We start from the raw sequence: 25263 nt of genomic DNA, 5'->3' as shown, positions 1-25263 counted from the left end.
CGAAACTGGTCCAACCTGTCTCACACCTGGTTAGGGAAAGTAAGTATAATTAAAATGAATATTTTACCTCGCATTCTCTTCCTTTTTCAAATGCTACCATTGAATATTCCAGTGGGGTTTTTTTCTATCTTACAATCCATGGTTTCCCGTTTTATCTGGAAGGACAAACATCCTAGAATATCCAGGGAGACATTGTTTCGTTCCAAATGCTCAGGTGGCCTGGCACTTCCCAATTTCAAAGCATATTATCAAGCGACTATATTGGCCAGGCTTGCTGGGTGGAAATATGCTCTTAACTCCAAGTTATGGGTACAAATTGAGTATTTCTTGAGTGGCATGGACCTCTCAGTGGCTCCCTGGATACCCAAATCCCACAGAAACCTTGCTCGCACTACCTCGACTCTCACCATATCCTCTTTAGATGTCTGGGACGCCTTACATAAAAAACTCTCTTGGGCTTATGACTCCCCCCTATTACCTCTCCTTAATCATACATACTTTTTGCCGGGTCTTCTGGATTCAGGTTTTAAGACATGGAGACTGGAAGAACCTCTTTTGCTCCACCATATTCTTAATGGTAATGTACTAAAACCACTATCTTTGATCCTCGCCCCTAAACCTGTCACGTATCTAGATGAATGGAGATACCACCAGATACAACACTTCCTAAGCTCTCTCGCTACTCCACTTAGGGGCGTTAGTGATTTAAACGATATAGAAGCAATATTTTATCCAAAAGACCCTCCCCTACATAGCATTTCGCTATTTTATAAAGCCCTTATCGCTCTTCAAAATCCCGGATTCCCACATTACTTGACTAAATGGGAAGCTGAATTTGATTTTCCCCTGACGGATATTCAAAAGGATAGGATCTTACAATTAGCCCACACCTCGTCCCTAGCCTCAAAAATGTCGGAGGTCAACTATAAGTTGCTCACTAGATGGCATTACACCCCAGTTAGAATGCACCAAATGTTTCCTGCCAGTTCCCCTATGTGCTGGAGGAACTGTGGGAACAGAGCTACCCATGCACACATATGGTGGTTCTGTCCATTTATCCGTCCATACTGGGATGCCATTCGTGATCTGATCTTTCAGATTGCCGACGTTCACATACCAAACGATCCCTGGGCTATCCTCTTCCATGTTACAAAAACTCCCATAAGGTCGTACAAACGCTCAATTATTCCTCATCTCCTGAACACTGCCAAGGCCTTGATTCCCACCTTATGGGGTCAACCAGTAATTCCTTCTACTAAAAACTGGCTACACATGATTGACAACGTACACCTCATGGAGAGTATCACCCACGACCTCAGAGGGACCTCTCAAAAACATTCCCTCATATGGGACTCATGGAAAAAATTTCAGACTACTTCCTCATATAAAAATCTCATTACCGAAACCCCTTAAACTAATCAATCAGAATTAGCCCCCTAGCATTGTTGTTCACCTCGCTAATACAACCTTCCTTTCGGTACATGGCCCTGCACGCCAGCATCCCTTCACCTCCCTTCTCTTTCTTTCCCACCTTTTTCCTTTTATTCCCTCCTCTTTTATATTTCCCCCCCTTTTCTTTTTGCCTTTCAATTGTCTATTTTCAATAAACCAATGTATCATACTTTTTATGTAATTACACCCGACATATGGTACTCACATATATACTCTCTGCCTAATCGGCTAGTACGTTGACTCTATGTATCTATTTAGAGGCAATTACGGAATTTTCCTAACTAATACGGTATGTGAGTACTGTCTCTCTTTTACTATGCTATTATTGTTAAAATGGAAATATTTTCTACTTTGAGTTATAATTATATCTCTGTTATATATTTTTCTTTAATAAAAACTTATTAAACAAAAAATTCACCTTCTCTGGCGCTGCCCCAAACTCCATAGATATTGGACAGAGGTGCTGGTTACACTGAATCAAGTGGTCCAGACAAATCTCCCACTTGACCCACTCAGCTGCCTACTGGGAGTTCTGGAGGGGGTGATAAGGGAGGAGGTGACTAGAGTTGCGTATGCCAGAGCATTGTTCCAGGCCAGGAAAATAATCCTCTTGAGCTGGAAATCAGCTGTGACTGGGAAAAACACTCATAATGGAAAAATACATATACCAACACAGGGGGAACCCTGGAAAATTTGGCAAACTATGGGACGCTTAGCTTGACACACCAGGACTCAGCCCCATGGAGCTAGTACATATGAGGCTGTTGAGAGGTGTATAGGAGCAGGGAATGACGACTGGGACATCCGAATGGATGCTCATTCATGTGAGGAGACCTAGACAGGGATACATGTGGCGGGCGGTGGATGGCGGAGGGTAGCAATATGGCGCAGCGTGAGATCAACGTAATAGTCAATGTTGAAAGGATACATGAACAGATGATATATTTATGTATTGACGAATGTAATAATAGATCGTATGTTCAATAATCCACTATTTGGACAAAGTGTACTGTGTTTCATATTTGACTGTACTGTTTGTTTCTTGAATAAAAACCTTTTGATGAAAAAAAAAAAAAAAAAAAGGATCGGTCGATTGGGAAGCCCATTATAGAATTTATTCTTAATTGTTAAAATTCACTATGGAACACAATAATTTCTATTATGATAATAAATATTTATGTAATGGTGTGGCGATGGGGGCTAAATTTGCTCCCAGCCTCGACAACCTTTTCATGGCCTTATGGGAAAATGACCATATTTTTTCTTAGAAGTGTCCCCGCCTCCTTTTCTGGCGTCGATACATAGATGACTCCTTTTTATGGAAAGGAGATTCAGAATCTATTCATTCATGAGTATGATTAATAATAATCAATGGGATATCAAGCTTACTTATGATTTCAGTCTGACTTCTGTGAATTTTTTAGATTTGGTGGTCTTTAATGACCAGGGGCGACTTCTTACTAAAACATTTTTCAAACCGACGGATAGAAATGGGTACATTCCCAGGGATAGCTGCCATCATCCCAATTGGCTTAAAGCTATCCCCAAAGGTCAATTCCAATGAGTGAGAAGAAATTGTTCACGGGTAGAGGGCTTTGAAGTCCAAGCTAATACTCTAAAAGATCGCTTCATTGACAAGGGATATGACGAGGATAGAAGAGGATTTGCAGAAAATTACTACCATGGAAAGGGAACAATTGTTAATACCTAAGAACAATATCTTTATATTTTAAAAACATACTCTTTAATTTTAGTATTTTTAAACTATTTGACTTTTGAATGTGGAATCTATTATATCCCTTTGAATCAGTTTATAGTCCCTTTTTTGAATATTATATTTTCCAATTTTTTGATTGGGAAGAATACATATATGCATATATATATATATATATATATATATATTTTGATATAATTTCCTTTCTTTTAAAGATATATATATATATATATATATATATATATATGTATATGGATTATCAATTTCCTTTTTTATATATATACACATTTTTCTGGGAGGATAAAAATGATCTAGTCTGAAGTGTCTAACAATTTTTTATGTTCGGATCTAGTTGATTTACATGTGTTTTCTTATATATGCATGTTTGAATATTCCCATCTTTTATTCTTTATTTTCGTTATGAAATTTTGCTGGACTTATCAATAAGTCCTAATATTTTAATGTTCTTTTAAAAATTAAATCACATTTTTAATTGTTTTTAGTCATTTTGAATATGACTGGATAGGTGACACTGATTGGAATGAGCTAAATGCTTATTTCTGGTGTCTATCCTGTCTGAGAGGTATTTAAGCGTGGTGTGTTGACGTCCAGGTATGATCTCCGTTCCCAGTTGATGCCTTCTATGGTGAAACGAGTCGGGTAGAGCATAATCCTGTGACGTCATCACACTGAACAGCCAGCTGGCTTGTACTGCGGCTGTTTCAATCTGTTTCTTATCGCTGTGCTTTTATAGTTGTAAAGCTTGTGTCATCCGTTTGAAATAAAAGAGATTTTTTCTTGGAACATACTACACCATGAAGCCCTCTTCTGTTCCCTACTAAATGAGACTTTCTAGATCCTTATTAGTCTGAAGAGCGATCCCGGGAGTGAGTTTCTTTCCTCTCTGATGGTCTGTTTTCAGCAGGTGGATAATTCCTTCGTGTGAGAACACCACAGGTGGATTGTGGGTCTGCTGGCAGGCTAATGCACAGGCGCTTTTGATCTCTATCATATGAGATCCTACATATCTGGTAAGCAGTTTGTGTTATTACGCCTTACATCAGAATGTCAGATTGAAGACCTGATGCTTCTTTGGAATTTAGAGAACATATGAACTTTGTTTTTCTATATCATTATACAGACTTTAATAATGCCTAATATATTCTTATATATCTCTTAATTTTTCACTTTGAAAGTTGCTTTTGATATATAAATTTTTGGACGTAATTTAACACATGCGCTACAAAGTTTTCACTTTGTATGCACAGTATCACTTGCGCAATCATATATAGGTGTTCCTGTTTGTGCGCTCTTTTCTCTTTTTCCTTAGATCTAGAATGGATCTGATATCCCCATTTGGTTTTGGTTTGAATAAAACCCCAAACCTTGCTCTTCTGTGGGGAACTGTATGATCACCCCCTGAGCCAAAAATCGGTCTAATGCTTGAAACAGGGATTGCCTTCTCCCTGGATCCTTGGGAACATTTGATCTCAGAAAACGAGACAGTGGAAACTTCCAAAATTCTAGTATGTATCCTAGAGACACTGTGGAGAGAACCCATCTGTCCTGAATTTCCCTCTGCCAGACTTCTGAGTATTTCAGAAGTCTCCCCCCCCCTCTCTGGTGAGGGGGGACGCCTCTTCATGATGAGGCTTTAGTATTCTGCTTTGCAGATTTGTGGCCCCAGGTCTTCTTTTGTGCCTGGGTCTGACCCTGAGGTTTTCCTCTAGAGTCTGATGACGGAGGCCATCGCCATTGCCTAGAGGCAGATGCCCCTGGTGCAGGAGAAAAAGTCAGTTTAAACAAAGGACTTTGATACTCTTGACTGGCAAAAAAAGTACTCTTTCCACTAGAAATCGTCTGGATGTATTTATCCAAATCATCGCCAAATAGTCGCTCCCCATGAAAAGAGAAACTAGTCAGAAGCTTTTTGCAAGATGCTTCGGCTGACCAATTTTTTAACCAAAGGGTTCTACGCATGTGTATTAGCACAAGGCGGGACGCCTGGTGAATAGAATCTTTCATAGCGTCTACAGCAAAACATAATGCCTTTGGTAATGCAGCCAACTCACGGGTCTGTTGTGCAGGGACCTCTTTAAGAGCCTCTGTGAACTGGTCCTTTTAAGACTGACAGATGCCTATTGCAGCAACTGCAATAGGCCCTGCCAAGGAAAAAGAGGATTTTGACAGGAATTCCAACTTCTTATCTGTTGGATCTTTAAGCATTTGCGCATTGTCTACTGGACAAGTTAAACTTTTATTCACACTGGAAATCACAGCGTCAACTGCTGGAACCTTCCATTTTTTGGTGATTTTTTTCCTCCAAGGGATAGAGAACTGAGAATCTCTTTGGAGGGAGAAAATGCTTATCCAGATGATCCCATTCAGCATAAATAAGCTTTTCTAGTAATGCATGGACAGGAAACACATGCAAAGGCTGTAAAGGTTTCAAAGAACCCAAGGAAGAAATCTGACTTTCAGCTAACTCTGTTAGTGGTAGCATGAAAGTGGCGCGAACCATTTCCGTAAGGATTTGTACCTCAGATTGTAAAGCTGAATCATCAACTGTTTCCTCCACGGAAGAATAATCGGCTTGTTTTTCCTCTCGATCGTCTGAGGGTAATACCTCATCCTGTCCCCACTGTTCCCTTGGTAAAGGGTTTGGAATGGGAGAGAGGGATCTAGCACACTTCCTATCATCTTGGATGGAGGATGCAATTAAAGCCGCTAATCTTCCTTCAAAGCCCTGCAGGGCAGAGGAGAATGCATCTTCAGTCACGTATACAGGGGCTGAAGAGTAAAAAGCAGTTGCACCACCAATGGGTTCCAAAGACTGACCCTGGCTTGCCATATCTGGTATCTCCAGAGAGGATGACAGTGTGGAGCATGACTGGAGTTCCCAGCTCCTGAGGCTGGAACTTTTGGTGCCTTAGTAGTAACCTTGGAAGCCATAGTGCTAAGCACAAAAGCAGAGACACCTTAAGAAATGTTTTATTTGCTGAGCAATAGTAAGAAAAAACAATGTCTGCATAGATTAATCTGATGCTAAACAATAATGTCTTTTCCTATACTGGAAATGCCTGTGTACACCCCTCACGTGCTCCTGTGTCCTGTGGCAGCTCTTGCTTCAGCTGCTCTGGTAGACACATTTAGTTATAAGAGCATCAGCTTGTAAGCCCTCTCAGGTGTAAACCTGATTGCCTGTGCGCTTTCACAAGAACACCGAGTCCGCACACAGCGCTGACCACTTTAGCCACGCCCCTTCCATCGACCCTCCCTGCTCCGCTTTTCAAAAGTAAAACCTCAGCCCGCACGCGGACAACACAGCATTCGGATCTGAGACACAGACCAGAAGGAGAAGGAGGAGAGGAGGCTGCAGCTGCCATGCGGCGTTTCTGTCTTCCCTTTAAGAAAGGCTGGCTTCTTTGCATAGGCAAGTAAACAAAAATGTTTATTTAAGAAAGCTGCCCCACACCCCTCGAGAGGGGGGGGCAGGTGGTACTTAGCAGTTTGTGAATCAGCCTTTAGTGCTTGTCACACTGCAATGACAGCCTCCCAAAACTGCTTACACGGTGTAATGTACCACAGTACATGTACCCCCAGCCACTCAGTTTCCCCAATTGGGGGGAGAGGAAATAAAGAACCCCCTCCAGCTGCTAGGACACACGCTGTTGTAGCACAGATTGAAAGGGTATGTGTATTCTTATTCCCTCTAGAGGAGACTTTAAGGCATTACAATGTTACATATGGAAGAAAAGGCATAGGTGGAATTTGCAGTTCCTAAGCTTTTCTCTTACCCTTTCCTCACTCCAGGATACTGCTGAAAACAGACAGATCCAAACTTCACCCATCACGGCGGGCAGCGTTAGTTAAACCTTCAAAAACCGGGTCCCTTAATAGGGGTTCCACTCCTTTGGACCTGCATAGCACCCCTCAGGACAACTTTAGGTAATGTAGCAAGACCAAAAGAGTCCTGGTTCCTAGGGTCCAACCCTCAAAGAGAAGCGTTACAGGCAAAACCTTGTTCTTCTATGCGAGGCCCGGGTACCATCCTGTGGCCGCAGTGGCATGGAAGGATCCGGTTGTGGAGGTCTTTTAAATCCAGCATGGATCCCTCCTGGAGCTCCTCAAAGCACATCTTCACTCGTGACCAACACCTTAGACACTGGCGAAAAAACCAAGGTACTCCTGGAAGGAGGAGGGGTTATATAGGGGAGTGAACTTCCTGTATTGGGAATACCAGTGTCAATACCCTAAGGTGGCCCATAACCCATTAAGTAATTACTTAAGGCTCTGTGTTCCATGATGTACGATAAAGAAATGATGGTTTGCAGGCTGGGTTCACACTTTAGCAGTGAGTTACTTTGCATATTAACATGCATTGTTTTAATATTGAATGGGCTGCCAATACAGCAAAAACCGCATCCACACCTTTTTGAGAACGCAGAGATATAGTAGTGCATTAACTTGCATTGCTGCACACAACAGTGCAGGTGTTTTGCTTAAGCATGTTGGGGTGTCATTCAGAATGTGCACATAGTGTGGTTCTATGTATTTCTGCTGTGCAATAGTGTGATCCCAAACTTAAATAGTATCTGTACTGAATCTTCAGAGAAATCTTTAATGATTTTGGGTTAATGCTATTTTAGCTTAAGTTTTCCAGCATTTTTTTTATCTGTATTTAGATTTTGTTTTATAACTTTTAATACATGATTCCCAGTGCACTATGGGTTATTTTAAAAGACCGTGCAGCAGCAGGAGCCAGTCATAAAAGTATTCTTACATAGGAGGGGCCTTCAGCAAGTACCCATGGTAAAAGCTACCCAACTTAAAGTGGAGGTTCACACAAAAATGGAACCTCCGCTTTTCGGAACCCTCCCCCCCTTCGGTGTCACATTTGGCACCTTTCAGGGGGGAGAGGGGTGCAGATACCTGTATAATACAGGTATTTACATCCACTTCCGGGCATACGCCTCTTCCCCCTCCCCCCCGTCTACTGGGAAACACACGGATCCCAGAGACAGCAGGGACCATCCGGATTGCGCAGAGCGACTCGCGCATGCGCAGTAGAGAACCAGGCTGTGGAGCCGCAAGGCTTCACTTCCTGATTTCCTTACCAAAGATGGCGGCGGCAGCATCCGAGGATCGAGGGACGGTTCAGCCTCGGGTGCCAACATCGCGGGCGCCCTGTACAGGTAAGTGTCCTTATTTTAAAAGTCAGCAGCTGCAGTATTTGTAGTTGCTGACTTTTTTTTTTTTAAATTGTTTGTGTTGTCATAAAAATTCAAACAGGCTACAAGACATTCATTTAGGTTTTTCAGACGATATTTTTTCTACTTTCAAGAAAAAAAGAAAATTATATATATGTGAGAGAGAAAAATTCACACACACCTGAAAATGAGGTTCTTTAAGTATATTAACTAATTCTTCAACAGTTTTATCTTCATGAGCTAAAGGACTAATGTCTTCAAGAATTTCATGTACAAGTTCCACATTATTTTCCCCAACTGCTTCTAGCTTAGTATCTTCTAGTCGTTCATGTGCCTGCAACAAAACAAAGTGGTAAACATTTGAAGTTATGAGTAATGGCCCATACACACGATCCGAAAATCGAACAGATCGTCCAACTTCTTTCGCTCAATCTAATAAGTTACTGAAGTCACGAAAATTTTCGCACGACAGAAACAAAAAAAAATCGGAAGTGATGTCATGTGTTGTAACGTATTTGTATTGTATTTTCGGAAGACAACTGTGCTGGTATCGTACAAGGACAATTTTCGTGCTTGTCTGATTGAATAATAATCGAATGAACTGTCGTGATCAGCTCTGGAAAGCTCTGTACCAACGATCCGATTATTGTACGATCGCGTCGAAAGCGGTATTTTCCGTCCAATTTTCGAAACGTGTGTACGGGCCATTAGTGTGTATTTAAAGCAGACCTAAGCCCAGGAACAAAAATTTAAAATATTACAACCTGTCAGTCCTTCAAACCGGTAGCTGAATTAGCCCTTTTCAATTTTTTTTTTTTTGCTTTATTTTAAGTTGGTGAGCCTGCCAGTTACACACTTCCTTTCATAAGGTGACAATGCTTTCCCACCATACTGTATCAATGGAGGACCAAAGTTGTCACCATAGGACCAGACTACCACGAGTTGCAGGAAAGAAAATCACTCAATTCCTCCATCAACACAGTCAGTATTGATGGGGGAATCACTCCTGCAGAGCGATTGGGTTCTCCCAGCAGGAGGTTGAATGGGAGCCATCCCAGCCAGGAGAACAGTGATTATTGCTAACGGCTATAGCCGCTGACAATAATTGCATAAAAAAATCTGACAGGGTAGTTGTACCCAAGTTGATTGATCAATCAACCTGGGTAAAATCAGCCTGCCCAGACATGGTTTGAATCTCGGCCGGTTCAGCAGATTTGAACAGTCTATGGCCGGCTTTATACTAGATAGGGGTCAAGCATTAACCTGTGCATTGCCATGCGGCATACCTCATGTTTGCCATGCTGGTAAAGCCACATATTGCAGGTAGAAAGGTTTATATAGTGCCTTTAAACAAACCAAAAGAGAGCAAATTAAAAGTTATTTGTTGGGGGTCTACCCCTTAGCATAGCTCAGGACTTTTATTGTCAATTATTTGTTAAGATAATGTGTAATGCTTTAAGCCATTCAGTCCACTCCAAAATGCAGAACAGTTTAGTGATCTGTAAAACAGCTTGGGGTAAAACAGAAGTGTTCTCATATGCACAGGGTGCATAGAGAAGTTGGGGGGGGGGGGGGGGGGCATGGCAACAGGAACCTGAATGGAGCACAAAGAACAGGATACTTTTTATATAGAACATGGTAACACAGCCACATATCCCAATCATGATATGTTGGGATGACATACACTTTAAAGAGACATTGTTATTTTGCCCATTTAGACAACTTCAAAACTTACCTATGTTAGGGATGAATGCATAAATATGAATGAAAATGCTAAAATAGTTCCCTTTCATTCCCCCATCGCAACTATTATCATAGTTTTAAACTAACAATTGAGTATTGGGCCACGTTTGATTAAGCCAACGTGCCTTATTTTAAAATTCAGATGCATTTAGAAGTATATCAGTCCAAAACATTTAAAAGGTACCTTATCAAAAGAGAAATATGAACGCTGAAAGTAAACCAACTAGATAAGCATATGCATAATATGAGTTTTGTAAATTATAGACTCTTTGGCAAAAAGGCACTGTAGTAACTAAGCACCTTTAAAAGCATATCGGCAATGGCAAGACCCATATTCAATACAGACGGGCTCCTATTTTGTTACATTAAACGACTATAATATGTATGAGCCATAGTATTGATAGGGAAGGTAAGGGACTTTTTGAAGGTTCTAGATTAATGCTTTTTTATGTTACAGTATACTCTATCCATGCATAACTCTGGCTTTTGCTCCTCCTACAGGGAAGATAGAATAGTTCAACTTTAGTGGGGTACAGGAGAATTTGCCCACATCCCTAATATGAATCACAGAACAAAAAAATAGAACCTCTGGTGGGACTTTAAAAGGCAAAAACTCCAATTAGGCGCAAACAAGTTGAATATATAAAAATTTAATTTTAAATTGTACAAAAAGTAAAAATCGGACACAGAATTGACTATGTCAAGCAAAATACATTTAGACAGTACATAAATCATGTGCAGCATAGTATTAATGAAATCACAGCCACTATTTGAAACCACTCTTGTTATGGTGAACAAAGTGGTACACTCCTACAGGTAAGATGTTCCCAAAAACTAGTGGATATTTAGAATAAATGAAAAATTTGAATAAAACGTTCTTACGACACATTTTATTTAACAAAACATCTTAATTGCTTTATTATACCCCTTTGCACTTACACTTAGTTTGTTATTTGCCTGAAGATCTGTTTTAAAGTGATTGTGAAGCCAATTTTTTTTAAATTAAAAATAAAAACATGTTATACTTACCTGCTCTGTGTAGTGGTTTTGCACAGAGCAGCTTAGATCCTCCTCTTCTCAGGTCCCTCTTTGGCGCTCCTGGTCCCTCCTTCCTGTTGAGTGCCCCCACAGCAAGCAGCTTGCCATGGGAGCACCCGAGCCGAGCCACAAGCTTACAGTGTCCATTCAGACAGAGACCCACGCCCTCTCTCTCATTGGCTGACTGACTTTGATTGACAGCAGCGGGAGCCAATAGTGTGGCGCTGCTGTCTCAGCCAATGAGGAGGGGGGAATCCCGGATGGCCAAGACACTCCAGCAAAATCAATGGATAAAGATGGGTTCAGGTATTTATTAGGGGTGTTGAGGGGAGGCTGCTGCACACATTAGGCACATAAGATAAAAAAAAAACCTTCTGCCTTTACAACCCCTTTAACTACTATACAATCACAGGTAGAGAATTTTAAAATATTAAATGGTTGTTAATGAGTAAATTTCACCTGGGGCAAAAATGCATCTTAACTAGCGTCCTTGTAGAGTTAATGCTTATTTCGGCCGCCTTCTTCCTATCTGCTGTAGACGATGAGTTCAGTATTAAGCAGTGACCTAGCTAAACTGTACACAGTGCTTTGCCACCATACAGCCAACCTTAACTGCTTGACGGCCAGGCGGCGCAGCTCTCGTGGCGGGCGGGCGTCATATGACGTCCTCGCTTTCCTAGGCCACCAGGGGGCGCGCGCGCTGTGTCACTAGGCACCCGGTGCGCGTGCTCGGCGGCCGGGATGTCCGCCGGGCACCCGCAATTACCAGTAACACAGCAGGACCGTGGATCTGTGTGTGTAAACACACAGATCCACGGTCCTGTCAGAGGAGAGGAGACTGATGGCGTGTTCCCAGTACAGAGGAACACTGATCGGTCTCCTCCCCTAGTGAGTCCCCGACCCCTACAGTTAGAATCACTCCCTAGCAACACAGTTAACCCCTCGATCACCACCTAGTGTTAACCCCTTCCCTGCCTGTCACATTTATACAGTAATCAATGCATTTTTATAGCACGGATTGCTGTATAAATGTGAATGGTCCCAAATATGTGTCAAAAGTGTCCGATGTGCCCGCCGCAATATCGCAGTCACGCTAAAAATCGCAGATCGCCGCCATTACTAGTAAAAAAATTTAAAAAAATAAAAATGTTATAAATCTATCCCCTATTTTGTAGACGCTATAACTTTTGCGCAAACCAATCTATATACGCTTATTGCGTTTTTTTTTACCAAAAATATGTACAAGAATACATATCGGCCTAAACTGAGAAAAAATTTGTTTTAAAGAAAAAAAAATTGGATATTTATTATCGCAAAAGGTAAAAATTGTGTTTTTTTTAAAACTTGTCACTCTTCTTTTGTTTATAGCGCAAAAAATAAAAACCGCAGAGGTGATCAAATACCACTAAAAGAAAGCTCTATTTGTGGGGGAAAAAATGATAACAATTTCATTTGGGTACAGTGTTGTATGACCGCGCAATTGTCATTCAAAGTGCGACAGCGCTGAAAGCTGAAAAATGGCTTGGGCAGGAAGGGGGCGAAAATGCACTGTATTGAGGTGGTTAAAGGGTAACTGCACTTTTGTGGAAAGAAAATAGCAAAAACAAATATAGCATATACAATTGTGACAAAAAGTCATACTGTAGTTGAATGTTCTTAAACCTTTCCTTCTCAATCTGCAGCGCTGTAATTTTCAGTAAAAAGCAAAGCAATATGGCAACCTGGAAGTGTTCTTTACACAGATGGAGTACAGAAGGCGCCCCAGAAAAGTAATTTCCTGCTTGTGCGATTGGCTCACTGATTTTCCCAGAAGTCTGCACTAAGATACAAATCAGATTTTGAGCATCCCTTGCAACAAAAATGTCACTTTTGGTGAGATACTCCCAAAGTGAAATTACATCTAAAGGGATGCAGACCCTGCAACTTTCCTCATTGGAACCCTGCAAGCACAGCACCTGATAATTATAAAATCATTCCCATACACATTAAGTTTGCACAAGGACACACCGCTATTTCTTCAAAATAACAAAAAGGTAGGAATCGGCAACAAAGTTTGTTAAAACCCTGGCAATGTACATTGATCACCCAGAGGGGGAATGCTTTTTTCTCAACAAAAGTGGAGTTACTCTTTAATTCTAGCACATTTAAGCACCTACAGCATTGTGTCTTTATATATGCATAGAATGCATTAAGATAGAAAACCTTCTGCCTTTACAACCACTTTAAGTGCAATGCTGCTATATCAGAAAATAAATCCTATATAAATATACAGTATGTAAATAATATATTTTCTCCCCAGTGTGCTGGCAAATATGTGCAAAACACACTAATGTGCTTCAGTGGAAAAAAACTCCTAAACATGAAAAATTATTAAATATATTCATGAATAAAAGTTTAAGCAGAAATCAACCCCTATTCATGCTTACCTAGGTGGATGCAGCATCAGACCAATGCTGCATCTGTCCCCCGCCGCCTCTTCACTGAGAACCAAGCCACCGAACACCGCCGATGGCTCGGTTCTCTCACCTTTCTGAGCGGAGAGCTGCTGATTGGAGTCAGGATCTCTTCTGCTCTGCTCCTCCATGCTCACTGAGCTGTGGAGGGGCGGGGAGCGGTCATCTCAGCAGCTCGCTGAGAGGCGGAGACTGCCATCAGTCCAGGCACTCTAGTGTGCCATGCATTGAGAGTGCTGTGCCGCGACCATGACTCCCGCATGCATGCGCAGGAGTAACATCATCGCCACATGGAAATTTAAACTGCCGAAGCACACAAACCCAGCAGGAAGACAGGGTCAAGATGGAATATCTGTCAGCAGCAACAGCGCACCACTGGAGGGATCCGTTTCACAGGTAAGTCTTTCATAATGTGCTAGTATGTGGTGCATACTAGCACATTATGCCTTTAACTTGCAGGGGACCAATTTTTTATTTTATTTTTTGGTTTACTACTGTTTTAACTAATATTGCCAGTAAAGCAGTCACAGAACAGTTCAACACAACCTCCTGCGCTTGGGAGCTTAGTCAATGAGTAAGTGGTATAGCCAACCCTTTGGATAGAATATGGAATGTCAAAGGTCTTGCTGCCCTCCTCAGAACAATGGCTATCCCTAGAACCGGAATATATAGAAGATTACTAAAGATGAAATGTATGGGGTGTGTCCAAGATGGCGACGTGAGTGGTCACACTCTCCATGAGCTCCGCCGGCTTTCTCCCAGCAATCCTGTTTCCACCGGGGCTAACCCCTCGACTTACCTCTTGCTAACACCCGGGTGAGGCACAGATCCTCCCGAACACAGTCCGGTAGGGGAAAACGGATTAAGTTCCCCCAACTAGAGGAGGCCTCACAGACCCCCATCATGGAGGCAACTGAGTCTAGGCCGCCCTGGCTGGCGGAAGTGATGGCGGCCATAGCAACATGCCAATCGACCCTCACTGCCAAGATCGAGGCGGTGCAGATGGATGTAGGCCTCATCTATCAAGATCTGGACAAGCTCCGCTCCAGAGTTACAGAGAGGGAGCAGAGGATTAGCCTTACAGAGGACGAGGTCGTGGAACATTCGGCAGCCCTCCGCCCCCTCCACACCAGAGTCAAGGCACTTAAATACCACGCGGAGGATGTCAAAACTTGGAACAAACTCCGAATCATCGGCCTGCCTCAGGGGACCAAGGGGGAAACCGACTGGATTTGTGGAGGACATGCTTCGAGGCCTCCTCCCTGATGCCGCTTCTCCCCTCAGTACACTGTGGAGAGGGCCCACTGCGTCCTGCCTAAGCCCGGTCCTCCCGGGCCCCCCCCCAGAACATTTATCCTCCACATGCTGAACTTCCGAGACCGGGATGAAGTTCTCCGTGCCTCCAGAGTACAAGGAGATTTGCGGCTCCATAACGCCAAATTGATGATATTCCCCAACTATTCAGTTGAGACGCAGAAGCAACGAAAGTCGTTGGATGCAGTGAAAGCAGCGATGAGAGCCCGTAACATTCGCTACAGCGTCCTCTTTCAAGCGCGCCTTCGTGTCCAGGACAGGGGAATCATTCCGCTTCTTCCAGTCACCGAGAAAGGCCTCCACTTGGCTGGATTCCCTTCCGCCACATCTCTGACCTGGCAGACTGAGTACACTACTTCCCCCCTTCATTTGCACTGGGTCTGGAGCATCCTGAATGATGTCAGTTATGCCTGTGGCCTTAACTCTGCTGCCACCCCCCTTATTTGCACTTTCCTCTTGCCTGATGGAGGCTTCCCTGGTTGATCGGTCATTGTCCCCCCCAGTTCCTCTCTTCCTCCCTGACACTGATGACCGACCAACTGCGCCTTTGAAACCCCCCTCCTGAGCTATGTTTTGCGGACCCAGGGAACAGGTCATGGGGAAGATCCATGTGGCCCGGTTCTGGACTTGTTCACATTTGGGGCCCTCTCCCCTTCAGTTTTTACATCACAGTTTTTAGTTTTGTTCTCTGCAACCTAAGATACGAGCCCCTGAAGGGATCAGGAGACTTGCTCATTTGCCAGTCTTTTACCCACCGGTTCTATGGAGGACTACTTTTCACCACTCATGTTTCCCAAGTTGATTACTAAATCACTACTATGGGATGTAATGTCTGTTTATTCCTCTTGCCTCGATACGGGGCCCTTTACGAGAACCTAGCAGTGCTCCAGTCACTGGCGGAGGAGCATCTCGTGGAGCATTGCCACGCACAAGAGGCCCCCCCTGCATGAGATCCAGAGGGGTCCAGCTTGCCTCTTGCACAGGCCCCCCTCTTGCAGCCTGCGAGCTGAGTTGGGACTTGGGGATGGAAGCTCTATCCAGTTCTGGGGGAATGAGCGCGTGGGGGGGGGGGGGGGGTTGGTTGCCCCTTCTGGGCAGGTCTGTTTTTGTCTCTGTGTTTCAGTTCTTGTTTAAGATGTTTTAATGTACTAATATTGGTTGCCTTGATTTCTATGTCAGCATTGCACATGTATTGCCCATGCCTGTTAGGGGTCCGGACGCCGCATCCACTGAGAGGTCCATGGTATAATCCTGCACTCCCCGATTTGTTCTTCCCCCATGTCCGCCCTTCACAAACAACCCCTAAATGGGGTGGCCCCAATAGCTCACACAAGCATCACTTTCTACACCTTGACCCACTCGGGGCGCTGTTTGTGTTAACAGCTGTTGCCCGGACTTGCTCCCTCAGCTCCGGGGTGTGGCATCTTTGGCTGGCTTGACCCTCATGGCTGCGCCACCATTGTGCAGATACATATGTAAGTCTGTGGGTCAAATGTACATACAGCGGGGATGGAAAGTATTCAGACCCCCTTACATTTTTTACTCTGTTATATCGCAGCCATTTGTTAAAATCATTTAAGCTCATTTTTTGTCCTCATTAATGAACACACAGCACCCCATATTGACAGAAAAACACAGAATTGTTGACATTTTTGCAGATTTATTAAAAAAGAAAAACTGAAATATCACATGGTCCTAAGTATTCAGACCCTTTGCTGTGACAATCATATATTTAACTCAGGTGCTGTCCATTTCTTCTGATCATCCTTGAGATGGTTCTACACCTTCATTTGAGTCCAGCTGTGTTTGATTATACTGATTGGACTTGATTAGGAAAGCCACACACCTGTCTATATAAGACCTCACAGTGCATGTCAGAGCAAATGAGAATCATGAGGTCAAAGGACCTGCCTGAAGAGCTCAGAGACAGAATTGTGGCAAGGCACAGATCAGGCCTAGGTTACAAAAAAAATTCTGCTGCACTTAAGGTTCCTAGGAGCACAGTGGCCTCCATAATCCTTAAATGGAAGACGTTTGGGACGACCAGAACCCTTCCTAGAGCTGTCCGTCCGGCCAAACTGAGCTATCGGGGGCAGAGAGCCTTGGTGAGAGAGGTAAAGAAGAACCCAAAGATCTCTGCGGCTGAGCTCCAGACATGCAGTCGGGAGATGGGAGAAAGTTGTAGAAAGTCAACCATCACTGCAGCCCTCCACCAGTCGGGGCTTTATGGAAGAGTGGCCCGACTGAAGCCTCTCCTCAGTGCAAGACACATGAAAGCCTGCATAGAGTTTGCTAAAAAAAAAAAAAACAAACCTGAAGGACTCCAAGATGGTGAGAAATAAGATTCTCTGGTCTGATGAGACCAAGATAGAACTTTTTGGCCTTTATTCTAAGCGGTATGTGTGGAGAAAACCAGGCACTGCTCATCACCTGTCCAATACAGTCCCAACAGTAAAGCATGGTGGTGGCAGCATCATGCTGTGGGGGTGTTTTTCAGCTGCAGGGACAGGACGACTGGTTGCAATCGAGGGAAAGATGATTGCAGCCAAGTACAGGGATATCCTGGACGAAAACCTTCTCCAGAGTGCTCAGGACCTCAGACTGGGCCGAAGGTTTACCTTCCAACAAGACAATGACCCTAAGCACACAGCTAAAATAATGAAGGAGTGGCTTCACAACAACTCCGTGACTGTTCTTGAATGGCCCAGCCAGAGCCCTGACTTAACCCCTTCCCGCCGACCGAACGCATATATGCGTCCTCGGCTTTCCGGGGTTATACCGGGATGATGCCCGCAGCTGCAGGCATCATCCCGGTACCGTTGTTTTCAGCGGGCGATCGGCTACCCGTATATAACAACCGATGCGGCTAAAAGCTGCTCGGTTGTTATACCGGAGGAGCGGGAGGGGACATCCCCCCCCCCTCCCGCCGCCTCCCGCCGCTGTTACCGGGCCTCCCGTGCGATCGGGAGGCCCGGTGTCCGTTCCGCTGCCTTCGGCGGCTGGGGGCGGACTGGAACGAAGCTGCGAGCGGCTTCGTTCCAGCCTTCTTCTTGTAAATGCGGAAGCGACGTCATGATGTCACTTCCCGTTTACTCGGCTGCCAATGGCGCCGAATTTAAAAAAGTACACAGTATTCAGAATCGCCGTTTTCGGCGATCTGAATACTTTGAAGTGTAAAGGAGGGATGGGGGGTCTTTTAGACCCCCCATCCCTCCATAAAGAGTACCTGTCACCACATATTACTGTCACAAGGGATGTTTACATTGCTTGTGACAGCAATAAAAGTAAAAAAAAAAAAAAAAAAATTTAAACACAATTTATAAAGTACAAAAATAAATAAATTAAATAAAAAAAAAAAAAATTTTTTTTAAAGTGCCCCTGTCCCCGCGAGCTCGCGCAGCGAAGAAAACGCATACGGAAGTCGCGCCCGCATATGTAAACGGTGTTCAAACCACACATGTGAGGTATCGCCGCGATCGTCAGAGCGAGAGCAATAATTCTAGCCCTAGACCTCCTCTGTAGCTCAAACCTGGTAACCGTAAAAATTTTTTAAAGCGTCGCCTATGGAAATTCAAAGGTACCGTAGTTCGTCGCCATTCCACGAGTGCGTGCAATTATAAAGCATGACATGTTTGGTATCTATTTACTCGGCGTAACATCATCTTTCACATTATACAAAAAAATTGGGGTAACTTTACTGTTTGGATTTTTTAAAATTCATGAAAGTGTCACTTTTCCAAAAATTTGCGTTTAAAACACCGCTGCACAAATACCGTGTGATAAAAAATATTGCAACAATCGTTATTTTATTCTCTAGATTCTTTGCTAAAAAAATATATATAATGTTTGGGGGTTCTAAGTAATTTTCTAGCAAAAAATATGGATTTTAACTTGTAAACACCAAATTTCAAAAATAGGCTTAGTCATGAAAGGGTTAAACCCAATTGAGCATCTCTGGAGAGACCTAAAAATGGCTGTCCACCAACGTTTACCATCCAACCTGACAGAACTGGAGAGGATCTGCAAGGAGGAACGGCAGAGGATCCTCAAATCCAGGTATGAAAAACTTGTTGCATCTTTCCCAAAAAGACTCATGGCTATATTAGGTCAAAAGGGTGCTTCTACTAAATACTGAGCAAAGGGTCTGAATACTTAGGACCATGTGATATTTCAGTTTTTCTTTTTTAATAAATCTGCAAAAATGTCAACAATTCTGTGTTTTTCTGTCAATATGGAGTGCTGTATGTACATTATTGAGGACAAAAAATGAACTTAAATGATTTTAGCAAATGGCTGCAATATAACAAAGAGTGAAAAATGTAAGGGGGTCTGAATACTTTCCATCCCCACTATATGTGGGATTTTCATATTTTACATTTGCCCACCTCTTTTCTAGACTATTCAAAATATGGTTGTCTTCCCTATCTATAAGTGATCACTACGGTTTTTGCTCCAGATGAGTGGCTATAAGGTCCCGAAACACGTAGAGCTTACAACTACGGATATGTGTACCAATTATCAATCATGTACGGACGTTCCATCTTGACTCATTTCTCCGCTTTATTATCCCCGCTAAGTGACACTTCAATGTGTCACCAATTATATACTATGTATGTACTTCAGGTATCAAGTTCTCCATGTATTTGAAATGTTTCCTTGTTGGAATGTATATCTTAATGAAATATAAAATATTAATATATAGCTACGTGTATAAATATGTGAATATATGACTATTTGAATTTATTAAAGCCTGTTTTTTACCCAATCTATGCATTTGCTTCCGTGTGTCTCATGTAAAGTCCCGCCCTCTGCTTTTCTTTTTCTAAATATTGAACCAGGATGGAGGAGGTGGCTTGAATGACCCCTAGTACCTCATTTAAAGTCACAAAAACTCTTCCTTCTTCTCATAATTAAAGTTAGGAAAGAGAGAAGGTCCGCCTTGACTAGGGCTGAGTCAACAGCTGCTGTGCAAGATATGTTGTATGTAAGCTCTAAGGACCCCCAACACTATATCCGACTGCAGACCCTGCCAGGGATCCGCACCTCGTTCACTGCTTGCACAATCCCAACGTATATTTGAACAGGGGGAAAGGTCGGGCAAACTGTCAATTTGGCTTTCCATGGAACAATCCGGGGGGACTGGTATTCCCCACATCCTCGGGCCTGGCGGGGATCTCCTGTACACACCGGAGGAGATCAATGGCTGCTTTATTGAATACTATAGGACTCTCTACTCTTCTAAGGTGGATTATAGTGGGGACGAACTGTCAACCTACCTAGACAGTACTTGTCGACATCCCTGACCTAACTGATAAGTATAGGGGGAGCTGGACAAGGCCATTACGATCGAGGAAACAATTAAGGCACTCAAAATTATGTAGCCGGGCAAAACCCCTGGCCCAGAAGGTATACCCGTAGAATTTTATAAGCAATACCCAGACGTCTTGACTGTCAGGCTCCACGCGATAACCAGAGCGGCGAAATTACAATCCCTTCCGGACCCTATGGGTGAGGCAGTCATCATAGTGATTCCAAAACAAGGGAAGAACTCTTCCCTCTGCTTATCATACCGGCCTATCTCCCTTAAAAACGTTGACGCAAAAATATTGGCCAAAATTCTGACTAATCGACTCAACACAGTTATCACGGCGTTGGTTCACCCTGACCAAACGGGATTCATGCCAGGCAGGGTGTGACGGGAGTCACTTTTGGGTGCAGGGTGACCAAGAAAATAATGTACTCTGTATCTGCCATATTAGAAATAGTGGCCGATTCATAATGCTGGGACAAAATACTGTTAGGAGATGCTGATGTCAATTCCAGCCACCTGTCTCTGTCTGTGTCTGCTATAATGTAAATTAGTCTAGTATGACTTGTCAGAGCTTCTAAAGGAGTCTTTTCATACAGTGTGCTAATTAGCCCTGCAATTGTATTGAGATGTATGAAAATGTGTATCATATAGTCGGTGAGCTAGGAGACATGAAGTCTGTCCTAAAGGTCATGTCTCTGAGTCACCTAGGCTGTCTAAAGGATTATGAACGGCTAAAGCGCTCTACCCTCAAGGACTTACTGGAGAACCGGGGCCGACTGGCCAACCGTAAGAAGAGGGACATTATCACAGAACTTGTCGAAATGGATAGAGCCGAAAGACCCAACATAACTGAAAGGCCCAGCATAACAGACAGGACACCCGAAGAGGCAAGTTTTGATCGGGCTGTTCACATAAGACTGGCACATTATGGCCCTAACCCTACAGCAGACATCATAGACCGAGTTATAGCGGCTGTGGAGGCAAATTGGCTACAGCAAAGAGGTGCTGCAGCAGCAGGAATCACAGCAGCACCAACTGAAAGGAGAAAGGTACATTTTGCTGTTTTTAAAAATTTCATCGAAGCAGAAGGGGAGATTGATGAGTACCTTGCCAATTTTGAACGGCAATGTGCCCTACACCGGGTGCCCACAGAGGAATGGGTTACCATTTTGTCTGGGAAATTGTCCGGCCGGGCCAGTGAAGCATTCAGGGCCATTCCAGAGGAGGAGATTATGAACTATGGGCTGGTAAAAGAAGCACTTTTGGCCAGGTATGCCGTCACACCAGAGGCATACCGGAGGCAGTTCCGAGAGACGAGCAAGCAGACTGGAGACTCGAATACCGAGTGGGCATGCCCCCTACAACGCACGGCATCCCACTGGGTCGATGGATGCCAAGCAGTATACGGGGAAGAGGTGCTGCAGCTGTTCCTGCTGGAGCACTTCTTTGACAAGCTGTCGCCAGAAGTCAGAGTGGGTCCGGGACTGCACCTTGCCTGGCAGACGAAAACACACAGACGCCCACAAACTGGATAACCCGGTGGTCAAGACAACAGCTCGGGTGGATTATCGATCAGTGGCATCCCCTCCAGCTGGCGCCTAGCAACCACAGTCGTACCGCCCTACAGCACCACCTCCAGCAGCCACTTAATTCTCAGCAGCCCAGGTTCAAATACCAGGACTACTCACAACCCATCAGGTGTTTTAGATGTAAACAGCTAGGGCACAAAAAGCCAGACTGTCCGTTGAATCCAGCCAGGCAGTCCCAGGCATGGAGAAAGCCAGCAGGAGGGAATCCCCGCACATCCATGCCTGCGGCTCACTGCATTGAGGAGGAAGAACATTGGGGCGTCCTGCACGAGGCTGATCCAGTACAAGCAGCTAACCAGGACAACAGGCAGCAACACAGGCAGACTGTCCAGGTTAATGGAAATGTAGCCAATGGCCTACGTGATACTGGCGCCACCATGACCCTACTACAGAAGAACCTCATCCCAGAGAGCCAACACACCGGAGACACTGTAGCCATTAGGGTTGCAGGAGGCACTGTTTTCCAGCTACCCGTTGCCCGTGTTCACCTGGATTGGGGGGTTGGTTCGGGGCATGTGAATGTGGGGGTGATGAAGGATTTGCCAGCAGATGTACTACTGGGGAATGATTTGGCCCCCTTCATTTCTGCTTATGCCCCAATGGGCCCCACTGAAGCCAACCCAATGCCCAGACCCATGCTGTTGGAACCGGCCCGCTTGCTGCTGAGACCCAGGTAAGACTATCTTCCACAACATGTACCTTAGATCAGACTCCCCTATGCTGGGATACCCCAGAGGCATTCGGGAGGGAATCCCGGGAGGACTCGACCTTACACAAGTATAGGGCTAAGGCAGATACTCAGGAAAGGGGAATAGATGGGGAGATTTATGAATGGGTGGGGGATAGACTGTATAGGATCCCTAAGCCATCCCCGGGAAATAAAGCCCCTTAGCAGAAACGACAGCTGGTGGTACCTAAGAAATAGCAGCTGGAGATTCTGCGAATCGGGCATGATGTACCACTAGCAGGACATCTAGGGTCCCGTCGCACAGCCCATAGAATTACACAGAATTTCTTCTGGCCCAATTTTAACCAGGATGTGCGACAGTACTGCAAAACGTGTGACACATATAATGCTATAATGTAAATTAGTCTAGTATGACTTGTCACAGCTTCTAAAGAGTTTTTTCATCCAGTGAGCTAATTAACCCTGCAATTGTATTGAGATGTAAGATAATGTGTATTGTATAGTCGGTGAGCTAGGAGACACGAAGTCTGTCCTAAAGGTCATGTCTCTGAGTCACTTAGGCTGACTAAAGGATTAGATAATTAGCTCATGTTAATTAGGCTTCTGGTGAGAGATTGTATTTTCATCCTGCGGTATATATTTGTGGGAGATCTCAAAATAAAGAGAGTCAGTCCTGTTTAAACCTCAAGACAGAGCCTCGTCTCATACTTGGGGGGGAGAATTATTCGTATGGGTTTCTTGTTCGGCTGATTTAAGTGTTCGGTAGCTGCCTTTGTGTCCGGAAATGAAATGCCTTAAACGACTTTAACCCCTTTCACACTTGGGGTGTCGTTACACAGGGGTACTGACATTAATATCAGAAGACTCTTTACCCACATAGCTAGAGCCGGTCAGGAGGACGGGGTGTGGTGGCCTGAATGGAGATATCTATGGGCGGTCCTCTCCAAATTCGGTTTTGGTCCTAAATTTCAGCTATGGATTAAGATGTTGTATGCCAATTCTCAGGCATACGTATAAATTGGGACAAATCGGTTCTTTTCCCCCTTCACCACTCGTCCTCTAAACCAGACACCCAGACGCAGCTTCAGTGGGTTGAGAATATGAAATACCTGGGGATCAGGGTAACCGGGGAGATAGCAGATTACCCGAAGCATAACTTGCAGCCCCTAATGACACAAGTCAGCACCAAATGTATTGCCTGGCGAACCCTCCCCCTTACACCAGTTGGTAGGGTCAACCTAGTGAAAATGGTGTTCCTGCCTAAATTTTCTTTATTTTTTTTAGAAACACCCCAATCCACCTCCCCAATGTCCCTTTTTCAAGCGTCTGGAAGGGACATTGGTGTCCGATGTCTGGGCTGGGAGGCCCCCCCGGGTGGCAAAGCGCATTTTGTAACTCCCCCTTTCGAGTAGAGAACCGGCGCTCCCCAACTTCCCGCTCTATTGGGCTGCCGTCCTTGTCCCTGTGCGGTGGTGGTTCTCCCAGCCCAGACTGAACCCAGCAGTTACCCTGAAAGCGGCCATTCTGGGATCGTATGCCGCCCTTAGCAATCTTGTCTTTAGGGGCAGACGGGCTAGCACGTCTATAACTGTCCCTATGCAGACCAGAGTGAGGACCTAGCAGGAAGCTAGAGCAATTTACAAGAAGCCCTCCCACATCTCTCCCCACATGCTCCTATGGGGTAATCCAATGCTTCCCCATCTCTTTACCTTGCCGGACCCCTCAGTGTGGGTATGGAAAGGGATTACATCTATGAAGCATATTACCAAGGACGGGAAACTGATGACATTCACTGACCCTGTATGCTCCACCTAGATCCTGGGAGTTTCGCTACTGGCAGTTGAAGCACGCCTTGGAGTCGGACTCTGTGGAGTGTCTCTTGATCTCCAGTAGCATGGGGAAGCCCCTCTCCTCCTTATATTTATATCTTACAGTGGCGTATGATATTAAGCCGACCCAATCCCTAGATAAATGGAAAGTGGACATCCCAACTCTGGATGACGAGGAACGGGAGGATTGTGTCTCCACGTATATACCCTCAATGATTGCGGCGAAGGACAGATTCATACAGCTTAAATTTCTCCATAGGGCCTACTACACCCGACAGCGACTAGCCCACATCTACCCCCAACATGACCCACTATGCCCTAGATGTAGCCAGGTTCGTTCTGGCACATGGTCTGGTTGTGCCCTAAACTCCAACCATATTGGCAGGAGGCAGCTGACACACTGACTGGGGCGTGTGGGACGCCAATACCTCTCGACCCCTTGACCCTCCTACTTAGTCATCTTGAAGAGGTGCAGGGTAACCGATATACCAAACTTTGTTTGACATTCTACCTGTTCTATGCCAGGAGGGAAATCCTCTTCGAATGGAAATCACTGGAGCCACCCATGGGAGCCGCCTGGTGCCTTTCTGTAAACTCGGTGCTCCCCCTCTATCAACTCATATACCAGAGCAGGCAGTGCCCAGCAAAATTTGACAAGATCTGGTCGGGTTGGACTCTAATGGTTAATATGCTAGTACTTGAACTGAGATATTGTAGTGGCACTTGATGCCGGGATTGCCAATAAACATCTTGGTTATAAAAAAAAAAAAGAGAGAGAAAATGTATTTAAAATTGTAACAAGAGTAATACTCACAAACAAGCGTTTAAAAAAGGCTCAACAGTGCTCCAGCAATTCAGAACCGTGTCTCTAGACACCTGCAACCTGGACCGGATGTTAGGAGGAACCAGATGGCATCGCAGA

At 44.4% G+C, this 25263-nt stretch overlaps 1 protein-coding gene across 8 annotated transcripts in view; it reads right to left on the bottom strand.

Annotated features, from left to right (window-relative positions):
• Positions 1 to 25263, bottom strand: part of PALS2 (protein associated with LIN7 2, MAGUK p55 family member) — a 387134-nt gene that overhangs the window by 216898 nt on the left and 144973 nt on the right. For 6 of the 8 annotated variants that reach the window (XM_073630119.1, XM_073630114.1, XM_073630115.1 and 3 more), the window contains one exon: positions 8558 to 8710. The exons of the other annotated variants lie outside the window; for them this stretch is intronic. In XM_073630119.1, coding sequence (XP_073486220.1) covers positions 8558 to 8710 — 153 coding nt within the window. The remainder of the gene's footprint in view (positions 1 to 8557; positions 8711 to 25263) is intronic. 8 annotated transcript variants of the gene reach the window in all.

This window comes from Aquarana catesbeiana, linkage group LG05 (genome assembly GCF_042186555.1).
Source record: "Aquarana catesbeiana isolate 2022-GZ linkage group LG05, ASM4218655v1, whole genome shotgun sequence".
NCBI classification, from domain to species: domain Eukaryota; kingdom Metazoa; phylum Chordata; class Amphibia; order Anura; family Ranidae; genus Aquarana; species Aquarana catesbeiana.
This window is presented reverse-complemented; position numbering and strand designations above follow the sequence as displayed.